This window comes from Canis lupus, chromosome 6 (assembly GCF_048164855.1).
Source record: "Canis lupus baileyi chromosome 6, mCanLup2.hap1, whole genome shotgun sequence".
Taxonomy (NCBI): Eukaryota; Metazoa; Chordata; class Mammalia; order Carnivora; family Canidae; genus Canis; species Canis lupus.
The window spans coordinates 75,012,387-75,028,065 of NC_132843.1; the positions used below are offsets into that span (position 1 = coordinate 75,012,387).

General features: G+C 38.9%; 1 protein-coding gene across 5 annotated transcripts in view; it reads right to left on the minus strand.

Annotated features, from left to right (window-relative positions):
• The window catches only part of CR2 (complement C3d receptor 2), a 101,198-nt gene that overhangs the window by 83,123 nt on the left and 2,396 nt on the right, over positions 1-15,679 (minus strand). For 3 of the 5 annotated variants that reach the window (XM_072831228.1, XM_072831223.1, XM_072831222.1), the window contains exons 2-16: positions 11,758-11,937; positions 10,105-10,204; positions 9,604-9,689; positions 8,643-9,041; positions 7,519-7,695; positions 7,338-7,440; positions 6,605-6,690; positions 5,386-5,775; positions 3,862-4,050; positions 3,361-3,460; positions 3,039-3,121; positions 2,141-2,548; positions 1,404-1,580; positions 1,234-1,324; positions 863-939 (exon numbers count right to left, since the gene is read on the minus strand). In XM_072831228.1, the coding sequence (XP_072687329.1) occupies positions 863-939; positions 1,234-1,324; positions 1,404-1,580; positions 2,141-2,548; positions 3,039-3,121; positions 3,361-3,460; positions 3,862-4,050; positions 5,386-5,775; positions 6,605-6,690; positions 7,338-7,440; positions 7,519-7,695; positions 8,643-9,041; positions 9,604-9,689; positions 10,105-10,204; positions 11,758-11,937 (2,646 nt within the window). The remainder of the gene's footprint in view (positions 1-862; positions 940-1,233; positions 1,325-1,403; positions 1,581-2,140; positions 2,549-3,038; positions 3,122-3,360; positions 3,461-3,861; positions 4,051-5,385; positions 5,776-6,604; positions 6,691-7,337; positions 7,441-7,518; positions 7,696-8,642; positions 9,042-9,603; positions 9,690-10,104; positions 10,205-11,757; positions 11,938-15,679) is intronic. The other 2 variants (XM_072831225.1, XM_072831226.1) reach the window with 2 other exon arrangements.

Sequence of the window (15,679 nt, forward strand, 5' to 3'; positions counted from 1 at the left end):
AGGTTTCTTGGAGGATATGGATGAGTTTTGATGATAGGAGTTACACCAAAGCTCATTCTGTATGTAAAATTCTATTTAAACAGACATTGTAGCCGAGATTTTTGTAATGGAAATCTTTGTTAAAAGTGAACATGTTCTTCAGTATCATATTGTGAGGCAGTAAAGTCCAGTAGTAAATTGGCAATTAAAATCATTGCTTTTTAAAATAACCAACAGATTAATAAAAGGCACAGGGGGTAGAAAGAGAGTATCATCTTTGTGGTGAGGTGATATGATAGGTTAGCCAAGAATCACTGTCAACTGAGCATCTACTTTCGACAGGTAATTTTCTCATCTACAAAGTAGGGACAGTACCATTTGAATTTAATAACATTGAAGTTTGCAGTCTTAGGTTAACTTTCCAGATAAGAAGCTAGAATTAATTAATTAATTAATTAATTAATTAATTTTATTTTTAAGAAGCTAGAATTTCTAAGAAATTACATAAATTACCCCAGGTTAAATTAAGGAACAGAAACAGAATCTGAGTTCAGATCCCACACCAAACCCCTTTCTCTCCACTAAACTACAGCATTCCTCAAATTAAAGATGGTGGCTCATATACTCACTGTCCTCATTATTCTTAAACTCCTCAATCACAAAAGAGAATCAGAAACTAAGTATGCTTAAATTGATTGGCATACAATGAAGTAGAAAGGGGTGACAGCAGAAAACAGCAAAACTGTGCAACTGGAACTGTTGACAAAGTTAATCGAATAGAACCTAATATTCCTATTTCCATAACATGGGCTCAAACAGAAATCTCCCAGGAAATGCATACATCTCACACTGTTTCAGGTCCTCCATGATTTTTGCTACTCACCTTCACAAAGACGAATCTCCATAAACCAAGGAATTGCCCCTTGACACGACTGATAAACACTCCCACCTAACCGGTACCTAGAGACAAAGAGCCACGTTGTTTTGCCATCTGGTGACCACTAAGCTAAGCAAGAGCTATTGGCTCAAAGCAGACTCCTCACTTTTAGGACAGGAATAGGAACAAAACTATAGCCAGCACTGGCACCATCTATCTATCGCATAGGCAGCGTTTCCATGCACCCAACAATAGCACAATCAACCCTTCTGCGAACATGTGACAGGGAAGGGTCTTTAAGACAAATGCTGACAACAGAGCTTGTAGCATGAGCCGATAAGGCAGACCTGGCTCAGGCTGAGGCAGCCTTTACTTACCCTTCATCACAAGAAGAGTTAACATCTGGTCTAATAAATCCATTTTGGGGTTTGTCGAAGACTTGGTTTCCTATAGGTTTACACTCCGCCACTAGAAAAAGAGACCTGGATGAGAAATCAGTTCAAAGCAATCTCGAAACCATAAAACATCTATATCCAAAGCCTGGCACCTTTACATTCCGGGACAGTGGGTGTCCACACCCCCTCAGAGGTACAAAGTATGGATTCTTTCCCCACCAACACATAGCCAGGGTCACAGCTATACTTTATGGATGTTCCTGGGTCAAAGCGGACCAGGTGTCTATCTTCCTTTCGCCCATTGAGGATTTTAGGAGGAGCTTGGCACTCTAAAGGAAAAGAAGAAAAAGTTTCTTATATAAACAGCAGAAAGAAACAACCAAAGAAATTATCATTAATGTGTCACCCAGTTTGGGGTAATTTTAGATCAGTGGTTCATCTTTCTTTTTCTTTTCTGCGCTTTGGTTGACTTTATTCAGTTCCTACTTGGTGCTCTAAGTCTTCTCCTGTCTCTTCTTTTCTTAAGGAAACGCACATGTGTTTAATGGGAAATATCCCTGGGGTGGTGGCTTTGCTGACTTCCCTTAAAAACATTACTATTGAAACAAACAACCATTTTCTTCCCTAAAGAAGGAGGCAACTTAATGATCCCCTACTGCTTCACCCCCTCCCAAGGATACTTCCACAAAATGGAAATAACGGCTGAGGGGCAATGTTAAGAAAATCTATATAATCTATATTCACTGTAGGTAGTAGAATGGAGAGGACTAGAAACTGGAAAAGAAGGCCCTGCTTAAATCCATAACCCCATCATCTAGCTCTTCAAAAAAAAAAAAAAAAAAAAAAAGAAAAGAATCAGTGCACCTTCACTGAGTATTGGAACACTCACCCTTTTCACAGACTGGTACCGATGGCTCCCAGGTGCCTTGGGCATTACATCGGATTGCCTTACTGCCCTTCAGGGAGAAGCCAAACGTGCAAGCAAATACCACAGTGTCATTATAGGAATATTGCTCTTTCTGCCCCCATGATATTTGGCCTCTTAGAATCTGGGGAGGTGGACAGTGAACAGCAGAACTAGAAAGTTCACAGCGTGGGGCAGGAGCACTCCAGATCCCAATCTTCTGACTGTCGGCAGTACAATAGATAGTCTTCTCCCCCATAAGAATGAATCTCACTCCTTCCTCTGGGTCCGGGTTGCAGGTATAAATGACTATGCTTCCATATGGAACATTTCCTGAAGGGCTGCCTGTATGTCTTCCATTGAGAATAGAAGGAGGTGGCGGGCAAAGAATTTCTAGAGAAATTAGAGAGAAATGACAAGATTGCAGCTATACTGCAAAGAATACCTCAGATGTTGCTTGATACCGCTGTCCCATCCTAGGTTCAGGGACAGTTGATAACTTGCATCTGTAACATGCCTTGATGTACCAATCAAGGCAGCTATAGCAGTATATACATTTTTAAAAGCATGCTTTAGAACCTTATTCTTGACTATATCTACTGGGGTGATCCTCCTTTCTGTGCCATGCCTGGCTGGCAAGTCTACAGAGCTTTCAGAGAAAGAAAAGCCTAGGAACCCTGTTTCACTTGAGTAGGCAGGGTAAAGAGGTGGCCAAAGGATGCTTCAGTAGAGAACATATCCCTTTGAGATGTCTATGTGAGATTTTTGCTCTATAAGAATCTGTATAGTAATGACTAAACCAAAAGTTTTTAGTTAAGCTGAGAATTAAGGGTTCTGCTCAAGGACCAGGGAGCTAGCTGCAAACCACAGTGTTGCAACTTACCTTTGCATACTGGCATCTTGGTCCAAGAAGCCTGCTGTCCGGCAATTACACATCGACTGGAAGGTTGGCCTTGTAATCGATACCTGGAGACAGAGTGGGGTCATTCAGGACTATTAGGCAGTGGGTGTTGCAGAGCAACAGCCTCCACTTAAAATCCAAGATAAATTCACTTAATTGGGTGTACCAACCCCTTTCATAAGCATTATCTCTCCGAGACTTGCCATAAGCTGTCCCTGGATTCTCATAGAGGAGTCCTTGGCAGGTCACACTACGCACACATAAACCAAAGGAATTAGATCTCAAAGGCCCTCTTGACACTCACCCTTCATTACAGTCAAAGTTCAGAGTTGCACCAACCCGAAGACTTGGAGGGCCCTTTATCTGTCCATTGAGAAATGGTCCTGGAGGTTCACACTGTGCCTCTAAGGAAGTAAGCCAAAGATGAGCAAAGCATGGCAAATAACAGCCCAAATTCTTTTTTTTATTGTATTTACTTATTTATTATTTTACACAGAGAGAAAGCACATGCACATAAGGAGGGGGAGGGACTGAGGAGGAGGGAGAGAGGTGGAGAGAGGCAGAGAGAGGGAGAGAGAGAGAGGAAGAGATAGAGAGAGAGAGATAAGGTGAGAGAGAGAGAGAAAGAAAGAAAGAAAATCTCAAGTAGGCTCCACACTCAGCATGGAGCCCTATGTGGGGCTTGATCTTAGGATCCTAAGATCACGACTGGAGCCGAAATTAAGAGTCAGATGCCTAACTGATTCAGCCACCCAGGTGCCCCAGAATAGTCCAAATTCTTAAAATTGGTTGTAAATTGAGGTACCTTTACATGTGGGAATAACGGCATTCCACTTTCCTGAAGACAAACATCTAATAGTCTTTTCTCCAACAAGCAAGTAACCAGGTTCACAGCTGTAAGTCACAGATAATCCTGGGGCAAAGGATTCAACCATCTCCCCTGTGTGATATCCATTGGGGATCATCGGAAGTGGTGGACACTCCAGGGGGAAATCTTTACACACACACACACACACATTAGGAAAAAGGCCATCAGATGACACATCCTTCGCAATCTAGATTTTAACTTAATACATAGATCCAAGTATATGACATGTGATCCATAGTAAACAGTCAACATTAGTTTTCAACTCAGCCTTCCAGATAGGTGTGGCTTAAATGCATGTATTATGTACTACAAATGGTACATTATTTTTTATTTTTAGCTACATGAATCACATATACCTTGTGAAAAATTTCAGTTACCAAAAAAAGTTCATTTTCACCCATAATCTCCTCCTACCCATAACCTATTCTCTGCACCAAAAGTAGTATGTTATTATTTAGGGGGTCATCTTGCCAGACATTAGTAATATATCTTTTGGGGATCCTACATGTGATACACACATATACTCATAGTACAGTACATGTATGTAATGTACTTAATACATATTATTTTATGTTTTTTCTTTGCTTAATAATCTGTTTATATTTTTCCATGTCAATACATATAGATCCATCTAAATCTTTCACCCCATTCTATCTTAAGATCTTCCCTACTTCCAAGATTATATACCTAACTATAGATAGATTCATATTTTTCTAATGATTTGACATCAGAAGCCCAATTCAACTCAATTGATTTAGAATTGATCACGACTATTTTTTTATGAAGAAAACAACTAATTTTGATGGTATAGTCTTTGTCAAGTGCTGTCAGTCCCTGTAATCGTATAAATGAAGTTCAGCTTTAGGGTTCAACAACAACATAAACCAAGCCAAATGATAAGAAAATGAAGAATTTATAGTAGTCCCTATTTTCAAAGTCATTTGATCTGAAATGCTATGGCTTCATAGGTGACTTGGACAGCAGGGGACCTCTTCAGAAAATATTCATAGAGCCTACAGATAACAGGGCATCATTTCTGCCAGAATAGCCCAACGACTATTCAAAGATGAGTTTTAAATCCACTGGGTATATTTTGCTATTAAATCCCACATTTCTTCTCAGTTTAACAATAACTCAGATATACAGTTTAAAAACCATTGAATTTCCACATCCCAAACAACTATGATCCCCATCCTTGTGAGACTTATTCGATTCAGTTATTAGGTAGGTATGTTCAGTTACATTTTCCGATTAGTTTTTGCTCTATTGATGTTTGCTGAATGAACACTTATATCCCTCCAGGACTATGAAAAAAAAAATCAAGAAACCATAATTTTCACCCTTTCTGGCCCTCCCACTCTTCCACATCCACACTGTTCTTCCTTCAGAATAAAAACTTGGTCTGCACAGAGATGGAAGGTCCCAGCCTCTCCACTTAGCTTTGTGTCTGTTTTTACTTACCACTCTCACAGGTCGGTAGTGGTGTTGGCCCCCAGGTTTTATTTGCTTGGCACCAAACAGATTTGTTTCCTTTCATGGTGAAGTTGGTATTACAGGTAAATGTTACTGAATCACCATGTCTGTATGGTGGTCTAGATCTTTTGTCTCTGTATCCTCCTGGTACTGTGGGCTCAGGGCAAACAGAGTATCTATTATAATATTCACATGTAGGAGGAGGTTTATCCCAGATTCCTCTCACTTGGTCTTTACTTATACAAAAAAGGAGTCTTTCTCCAATGAGACGGAAGGCGTTAAAACACTTGTACTTTACCGCAGTGTTAAGAGGTACGGGATCAGAAGAATGACCACTCCAACCATTTTTGATAGGAGGAGGAGGCTCACAACGAATCTCTGAAAAGCAGACAACGAAATATGTGGTCATACTAATTCTGAAAATGACAAGATTTACATTTAGATGAAAGGTCCAAATATAGGTCATGTCACTGTTTCAGAAACAGACTTAGAAATTTGTATAATTTATTTCTTACTCATAGTCCATGCTTATCCCCGACCTCCTAAGTTCTTACATTTCTCTCCATTTGCAGCAAACAAATCATCTGGTTTATAAACACTATCATAACCAAACAGTAACAATGAACCAATTTATTGCATAGTTTGGAGTCTCATCAATTTCATAGTGAATAAAAGGCAAACGGCACATGAAAATTATCTTAATAATATGTTAACCAATGCACTAATGAAATTTGGGCTCAACAGACCTGATTTCAAATCTCAATAGCTGTGTGACTAGGCAAGCCTCACCCTCTCTAAACCTCAATTTCTTAGTTGATAATATAATCCAAAGCTACTTCATAAGGTTACAAGAAGAATCCAGTGAGATTAAAGTACCTGAAATGACAAGTACAATACCTGGAACATACCAATTATTCAATGCCTGTTTCAAACCCACAACTGGGGCTGCAAGTGGTGAGAACATTCATCTTTAGATAGATGATGATGATGATGATGAAGATAGATAGATAGATAGAGTACCTGATACAATATATAGTTGATTAAACAAACTTCGTTTTGCTCTGCAAACTAGACCACATACAGGAGACTGGCATACGTATATTCAAAGCACACATATGAATAAGAAGTTATAATTGATAAATGTATGAGAATTCACCAAAAATCAAGGGACAAGATCCATAATTGATTATTTTTGTTTTCTACTCACGTTCACAGACAGGAAACTTATTATTCCAGAGTACGCTCATTCCTTCTGAGACACACTGACTAGAAGATTGGCCATTTAATCGGTACCTTAAACAATAAGGGGTAGCAAATCATCACCAGAACAAGTTGATTCTCAGCTGCATGGAATTAATCACCTCTCTCAAGTCTGCAGTATTAATGGCTTCTATTTTTTTTTAAATAATTTCTGGCTTAAGGAAAAAGTCCAAGGTTGAATCAGCTCAGCTATATAATGACTTCAGAGCAGGTAAAAACACAGGAAAAAATCCTAATGGCCATAGTCTCTTTTTGAAATCTCCCTTTCCTCTTTGGCATCCAAATGTCAAGATTCTTTTGACCATTTAGAAGGAAAAAATTGCAGTTCCTAATGAAGAAAATCTTTAATACCTTGTTACCTAAGATCATCCCAAAGAACCTCTCTTACTGAACCCCCATTACTCTCCATGATAGGAGCCTTAATTTCTGCCCCCAAATTTTGCCTTTTCACATGATGAAAGGACAATTCCTAGCTCCCTCTGAGCATGCACAATATACAGAATTGAAGAAAAATCAATAGGATTTGCTTCCTATTAGGATTATTAGTCATACAAGGTAAAGAAAATAAGAGAAAAAAATCAGAAAGAGAAAAAAACTTTAGCTATATTGCGAGATCATTTTTTGCAATGCTTAGCTATGGATCATGGGTCTCAATTCAAGCCCTTTCACCTCACACTCACCCCTTATCACAAACAAATGAAACCTCAGCCCCAAGCTGGAAATTAGGAGGAGCCACCACATGGCCATTGAGAAGCTGGTTTGGAATGGCATCACATGATTTTGCTAGGAAAAAAAGAGACAAGGCTGGCACATGAAGAGTCAGGAAATGGTTTCCTTAAGATGAAATAAAGCTTTAGGCACCTTCACATTTGGGGGCTGTGTGGCTCCAGGTTCCCAAGGATGTACACTGCATAGTGTTAGTCCCAAGGAGGGTATAGCCAGGGTCACAGCTGTAGGACACTTCCTGTCCAATTGTAAAGAATTCCTTATCCAAGTTGTTATAACTACCATGGTTGACATGTGGAGGTAGTAGACACCCTGAGAAAAGAACAGGACCAGAGGCCTTTTATTTCTGAAATAAGAACTTTCTCCTCTACAACCTAAGCAGAGGTGGAATGAAGGTGGTTTTGGCAACACTCCTAAGCATAAGGCAGAGACTCCTTTGGCTCGGATGGAGGTGGAGTGGAACTAATGTGCATTACTTTTTTTTAGATATGATGAACCATGAAACTCTGCTTTCCCTATCATGATCTATGCTGGGACACATAACACCCACTCATAATATTCCATTTAACTAAAAAAAATATATTAGTGGATATTCTCTCACTAATATTGTAGCCGAGGGAACCTAATTATTATAATAGATTTTTTACCATCAGAATCTACCTCTTTCTTCCTGCTGTCCCCAAACCAGGTTGATAACATTTCTAAAGCCTTGTGGGAGGGGCTCCCCATGTTGCCAGGTTTTTAGTAAGTCAGATGTTTCTTAGGAAGAGTAGGGGGAAAGGGGGAGTGGAGAAAAGGACTCAGTCTTAATTCTAGCCTTATTCCATAAGGGCCACATTTCTCACAATGAGAACATAAAACTTCAATGGTATTTTTAATCCAATTCTGACATCAGCCAATTTCCTCCATTGGCATGGCCAATAGGATTGAGAGCTTATTTTATTATTAACTAAAATTGAATCATATATATGTTTCGGAAAAAAAATCTCATCAGTGGCTGTTTTTCTTCTTCTTCTTCTTCTTCTTCGAAGTGTCTCCTAATCTGCCCTACTTTAATGCAGATCTTGCACTGTCCCAGAATATAGTAAATTTCCTACTTCTTCAACATTTGCATATTACTTTCAAAGTTTACTTACAAATTCTTTAACCAAGATACCCAACTAGCTATACTATCTTTCCCCTCCCTCCTCTATAAGTACCATGTATCTATTTCTCTAATGGTTTTGTTTCTAGATCCCCAAAGTTTCAACCCAACTCACCCTTAAAGCAACTTGGCAGTGGAGGATCCCATTTGCTGTTTGGCTGGCACCATACTATGTTGCTGCCTTTCATGGTAAAGCCAGGCTTACACCTAAATATCACAGTATCATTTAAAGAATATGAACGTCCAAATCCAGATTCTATAATTCCATTTTCAACTTCTGGAATTGGGCATTTGACTAGAGGAATACACTGTGGGGGAGGGCCACTCCAGATGCCAACTCTATTGTCTTTGCTGGTGCAATATATTGACTTCTCACCCAGGAGGTCAAACAGCTTTTTTCCATTCTGTCCAGCATGGCACTTATAAGTCACCACCATTCCATAGAAAAAGTCCTCTCTACTGCTGCTGTAAAAGTCCCCGTTGGAGATGGCTGGGGGTGGCTCACAAGGAATAGCTTTTGAGGGGTAGGTGGGAAAAGAAAGAAGGCATTTAAAAGTTAATACCTTCTGGGAATTTTGTCTTCTCTCTTGCAAACCAAACTTCAACTCAGCCAACAATTAACCCAGATTGTTGAAATTCTGTATCCTCATCTCAAAGAGGATTCTAAATAGGAAGTGTCAAGGTCAGAAGATTCATGGAACTGGCCTGACGAAAAGTAAAACTATGATCTGCTCACTATTCCTCCCACTCCCCACCCCAAAGTATAGATAAACTATTATGGGAAACACCTAGGATGGCCAACATTTTGCACAGAATAAAGATGCCAGAGTGTAATCTCATAGTATATTTTAAGCACTTATTCACTATGAAATAACTTATCATCAAAGAACAGTAATCAAAGGAAAGTGTGGTGGGATTGGGAGATACAGTAGAAGAGAAACTACAGCTCTGTGCCCAGAACTATCCAAACCAAGTGTAACTCTCCTGGGTACTTATTTTGATGTGTAGATGCTCATTTTCTCTGTAGCAGGGGACAAAAGGAATTACATAGGCATTAAAGGGATCATTTTACTCACATTCACAAAAAGGCATGTCTCTATCCCAGGTTACAGTATTGTCAGAGATAATGCATGTAGCAGATGAATCACCAATAAGTCGATATCTAAAGGCAAAGAGATGAGTGATCATCTCCTAGCTAGATGGACATTTTAGGAAAGCTTAGTTCCTTTTCTACTGAAAGAAGGGCAAGGGATAGAATATCATGCATGACAAGTAACGATGATCAACTAAGGACTCATGCAAAAAAATTCAACAATCCAAAGTCAAATAAAATTTGGCTCCTGTTCAGTAATGTTGGAGAATTTAAAATCAGAAGAAAAGTAGCCTAAATTTCTCTTCTAGTGGGTAATCTTGAAGAGTTGTCTCTAGAGCACATGAGGGTGGCAATTTTCTTCTTGTTCATCTATTTTTAAGGGTGGGTGGCAATTACCCGTATCTCTTTTAGAGAACTGATAGTTTCTGATTGAAACCCCTGTTCTAATACCTGTGTATTCCAGAGAGGTCTCCTGCCAACTCACCCTTTATCACAAGAATATGTGATTGTTGACCCAAACACGACACCCGTGGTTATGAGAACAGAGCCATGGAGAAGTTCTCCAGGACTCCTACATGATTTACCTATAATGGAGAACAAAACAAAACAGAATTTGGGACTGGGATTTGGGGGGGTTCTCTGTGTTTTATATTAAATACCAACCTGACTGGAGTTGCCAACTAGCCGACTTATACTTACTCAAGGACATTTTTGACATTTATAAGACTTCTATCTTCCAAAGGATCAATTTCAGGACATGATTTGGTCAAAGCATACACTGTATATTTCTGAGCATGGATGCAAACATTACTTGTGGTCAACCATAATTGATAATCTCTATTTCCCCTTTTTATATTCTGTCAGTTGATGGCATCATTTACCAAGACTGTGGCTTAAAGAAAAAAACCCTCATAGTCATTATTTCCCTTCTGTAACTCATACTCCACATCTACTATTCTTCATTCAAATGGTAACCAAATTTTAGGGACTAGATTCCAGAAATCTCTCTCCAAACCAGCTACTTAGTTATTGTAATAATCTCTGATTGGGTCATTAAATAACAAAATTTACCTAACTGTGGTCCCCATTTGGTCTAGTACATCTTCTATACCACTGCATACATTTTCTTTAAGAAGCGCAAATGTGGCCATGCCCCTCCACGCATTTAAAAACTTACAATGACTTACCATTATTTATTGGGGAAAAAATGCATGGCCCATCACAACTAAGCTTCAGTCCACTTAATTAACTACTATTCCCCATCATGAACCGTATACTCCAGCCACACTGAATTATTCTTTTTTTCCAAAGACCTCCTGTTCTTTTGTACCTCTAGGCTTTTTTTTTTAATTTTTATTTATTTATGATAGTCACACAGAGAGAAAGAGAGAGAGGCAGAGACACAGGCAGAGGGAGAAGCAGGCTCCATGCACCGGGAGCCCGACGTGGGATTCGATCCCGGGTCTCCAGAATCGCGCCCTAGGCCAAAGGCAAGTGCCAAACCGCTGCACCACCCAGGGATCCCGTACCTCTAGGCTTTTGAATATGTTGTCTCTTCTGCCTGTAATGCCTAGATTTCCCTAGTTCTCCAACAGCATTCATTATTTACTTCTCTATGGCCCCATAAAATTTTGTAAATAAAGAAATTACATCAGAGTACAGCATTTATTTAAAAGCCAATCATTACAGCTAGTATAGGAGTTCTTCAACGGCCTAGACTAGCTAATTCTTATGTGTATCCTCAGCCCTATCATCTAGCCTAATGCTTCATACCTAGTGGTTACTGGAAAATATTTCTTGAATGGGCTAAGAATGAAAGGACATGAGTGTTCTTTATATACTAATTTTTAATCTCACTCTAACACAGTATAGAGACCAGAGAACAAAGTTGTTGAGCTTACTAGATAAACAGGGCTGGCCAGCTGTGATGACTTAACTCTAATACCCAATGGTTTTAGGAATAAAAGAAACAAACAACAACAACAACAACAAGGAATAAAAGAAACACAAGGAACCCAGGAGCCCCCTTCCTTTGAGATTATTTACTAATTTGCTGGTCTTTTATCTTGAAAATAATAGGTTTGTTCATAGAGAGACAATGCTAGATCCAAAGATGCCCCTATTACAGATTACTCACGTTGACAGGGTTGCTGAACATCTGACCACTTGGAAGACTGTAGGCAGGTGACAGAGAATGACCCCTTGATATACCCAGGAAGGCATTCATATTCCCAAGATGTCCCAATTGCAAACTCAGACAGATCACTCTGAAGTTTAGGCTTAGCAAAAGGATACCTTGGCAGGAACTTACACTGACCTAGAGACAAAGACCACAGGAATATCAAAACTAGGAGAGCCTAAAACTTTTACTCTGCTTCTGTTCTGTCACCAATTATCCCAAGAACTTTGATCCTTAGAAATTAAACCTAAAATATGGCAATATTTTCTGGGACAAAGAACAGGTCTTGCAGTATGGGTGCATGTACAGAGATATAAGATCAGAAGTTCAAAGGCTTTTTAGGATAGACTTGGAGGAAGAACTGGAGAAAATAATTTTTTATAAAATTCCATAAAGACCCTGGAGTTGTTCCATCTTCTTACTCATTAAAAAAAAAACCCTCTAAGATACCATAAGTAACCTCTTCTGGGATAGCATAGGGAACTAAAGTACTAGACAAAAGGAACTAGACATTTTGAAACAATTTCCTGTGATTTTAAATAATAATATTATTATTACTATTAATGAAACAAATATTATCCTAGGAGATGGTTAAGAAACTGTAACATTCATATACTTGAGGATATACCTGGAAAAGTCATTTTTCTGGGTATTGAAAGAGAGCTCAAGTTTCAACTCCAGAATGGCAGTATATTTTAATGTCAAATTTACAAATCTCTTTCTTTTTCAAACAAGTTTGAGACAGGTACAGGTGAAAGTCAAAAAATAAACATGAACTAAATGAACAATGTCAAACACAGAACTCCCAAGGTTACAGCCAGACTCAACCTTCTTGTAGCCTGACACTTCTGTTGGAGAAGTCATAGACAGGATCTAAGAATAGCCATTACTGTTAGGACCCAGATATCATGGTAGGTCTTCTTCTATTTCTCTCCTCAACTCCTTTGGTTTTCTTCATTGACCCCCACAAATGTCTCCAAGTGTATACCTGTGCAAAACAGCAAGACTATAGGGAAGGTAAAGGTTTGACCTCAAAGAAGACCAACTTCACAATCTGAGCATTATTACTTGTACCAATTCATCCCAATCAAGTGATTTAATATGTAATTATATAATATAAATAAGGACAATACCAATAATTCACAAGCAGGAAGACTAATTAAACTTGTAATAATCAGTAGCAATGGTGTGGGCTATATTGGAACCAAGATCTAAAAGCAGCAAGAGCAGAAGGGTACTTTATAAGGTTATCATCTGAAGAGAAAGAGATAAGAATCATATTTTCTGGATGAGAAATAATGGGAAAATCTCATCCCTGATAAGACTTGAGACTCTATCTTTTGGGGACAATAATTCTTATTTGGAATGAATTGGCAAAACTCCAGGTCACAAGAATTTCCATCAATTGTGTGTTCTCTTCCATGTCAGAAAAAAGGAGGTTAGTCCATGAGCCATTAAGTAATAAAACTTTTCTATGGGTCATGGCTCTCTTCACATCACCCCACAATCAAAAGGAAAAATCAGAGTAGATCATGACTAGATCTAAAATAGAAGAAAGTGGCAAGACACTGACATATGCATTCTTTAAACAACGTTAAAAACTAAGGAGGCAAAGCAGTCTCTGGAGAACAAGGATACATTTAACTCTATTTGGGTCCAAGGGGCTTTACCTGGAATGGCTTAGAAATCGTTTGAAATGAATGAAGAATATATAAGATAATAAAAATAAAACTGAAAGGTCAGAAAGCAGATAGGAAGAAAAACTAATAATGCTTATTTTAATAGTTTATTCTCATTCTCAATAATGAGAATGAGAATTATTATAATCAAATACCTTAACACTGAATTCCTGGCTATTTGATCATTTTTGAATGACAGTTATGCATACTAACCAAGGTACCGTCCCCAACATAGGAGATACACTGTGAACATTAGAAACTAGGTTCTCACCTTCCTGGAATTAATATTCCAATAGAGGGAGACAGGTAAATACCAATAAATAAATGGTATGTAAAGGAAATAAACAGTAATGTGTCAAATTGTAATGCACCAGGAGGAGGAGGAGGGGAGAGGAGGGCATATGACTTCAGTTGTGATGGTTGAGGAAGGCCTATGAAGAGGAGCCATTTGAGTTGTGACTGCAGAAGAGCCAATCAGGTAAAATGCTGAGTAAAAGCCTTTGAGATGGAAGCCTAATGGCAGGGATGGATTTGCTCTGCTTTAGGGACAGACGGAAGGCAAGTGTGGCTGGAATGTAGTGATCACAATAGGGGGATAGAAGATCCAGTTAGAAAGCTAGCAGGAGGGATCATATTAGACTTCTTAAGCCACAGTAATTTACCTTTTAAAAAGAATAGTCTGACAAGTGAGTGAAGAATGGACTGGATTTTTATTTTTAGTAGTAACCTTGCAGAGAGTAGCTTCAGGAGAATGTGGGGGAAAGAAGCCTGTTTGGAGCAGGTTAAGGAGATAAGGAGATGAGCATATTGAGCATATTAAATATGTTCATCCTTTCAGCAAAACATCTCATGAGAAGGGAGACAGGAAAATGGACTTCCACTGGGTCATGAGAAGACCCCTGAATACCCCCAATAAAGGATGCTCTGGAGCATATTTAACTGCTGGTAGGGATGATCCAACAGAGAGATACAAATGGGTGATACAAGACAAGATATCTGCAGAAGTCAAGTCCCTGCACATGCAAGAGGGGATGGAATGGGACCATAATTCAGAAGGAGGAGTTGACTTTTGTTGGGAGAAAGGACATTTTTTCTATTGTTACAGGATGAAAAAGAACTTTCTCAATCAACTCCTCATTATATGCTAGTGTGAGGGATTCATCAGGCAATAAGACAGATAAAGAAAGACCTTGCTTTCATGGAACTTGTATTCCAATGAGAGAACAAACAGCAAAGTAAAAAAAAAAAAATAGAGTTTCATGTGATGATAGGTGCTCTGTGGAAAATAGAACACGGGTGTGTGATAGAGCGTGACCTGGGGTACAGACTACTTCTGATGAGAGTCAGAGAAGAATGGCCAGTGGAGGTGACACCTGAATGTCGAGGAGATGGGCAAGAGAGGATACGTAGGAAGGGCACATCAACAGAGGGAATCCCTAGTGCCAAGTTTTAAAAAACATGACTGTGTTCAAGGAACAGAGAGAAGACTAGTGTGGCTGGAGCAGAGGGCATGAGGGAGAACAGAGAATTTCAGAGAGAGACAGAGATGTATAGTCAAGGTTAAAGAGCACAGATTTTGTTCTCATGTGATGGGAAGCTCTTGACAGGTTTTAAGTAGGGGAGAGAAAGGATCTTGTCTCTGATGGAGGTAGATGACTGGTAAATAAGGAATTCCTATTTAGTGATTTTTTTTCCTTAGTGTAGGATGAAATGAAGCTGGCAGTCTAGGCAAGAGCGAAATTTAAGAGTATAGGAAGTTAGAATCTGTTCATGGAAATAGACAAAAGGAGAAAAGTAGGAAAATGCTTAAAGAAGGGAATTTGTTTCCCATAGGACTTTGTTCATAGCAGAGTACCCTATAGACACTTGCTTCAAAATCTTCCAGAGTATTTGTTAAACTCAGCTTCCTGGGCCACATCCCAAACCAGTGAATCTCTGAAGAATGAGACGGAACCCAGGAACCTGCATTTTATTTTTAAAAAATGCACTTCAATTTCTCAAAAAAAATTAAAAATAGAACCACCAAATAATCCAGCAGTTCCATCTCTGGGAAGATATTGAAAGGAAATGGAAACACTAACTCAAAGAGAACTGTACCCCCATGTTCATTGCAGCATTATTTGCAAGACATGGAAACTACCTAAGTGTCCATCAGTACAGGAATGGATAAAGAAGTTGTGGTAATAGAATATGATTCAGCC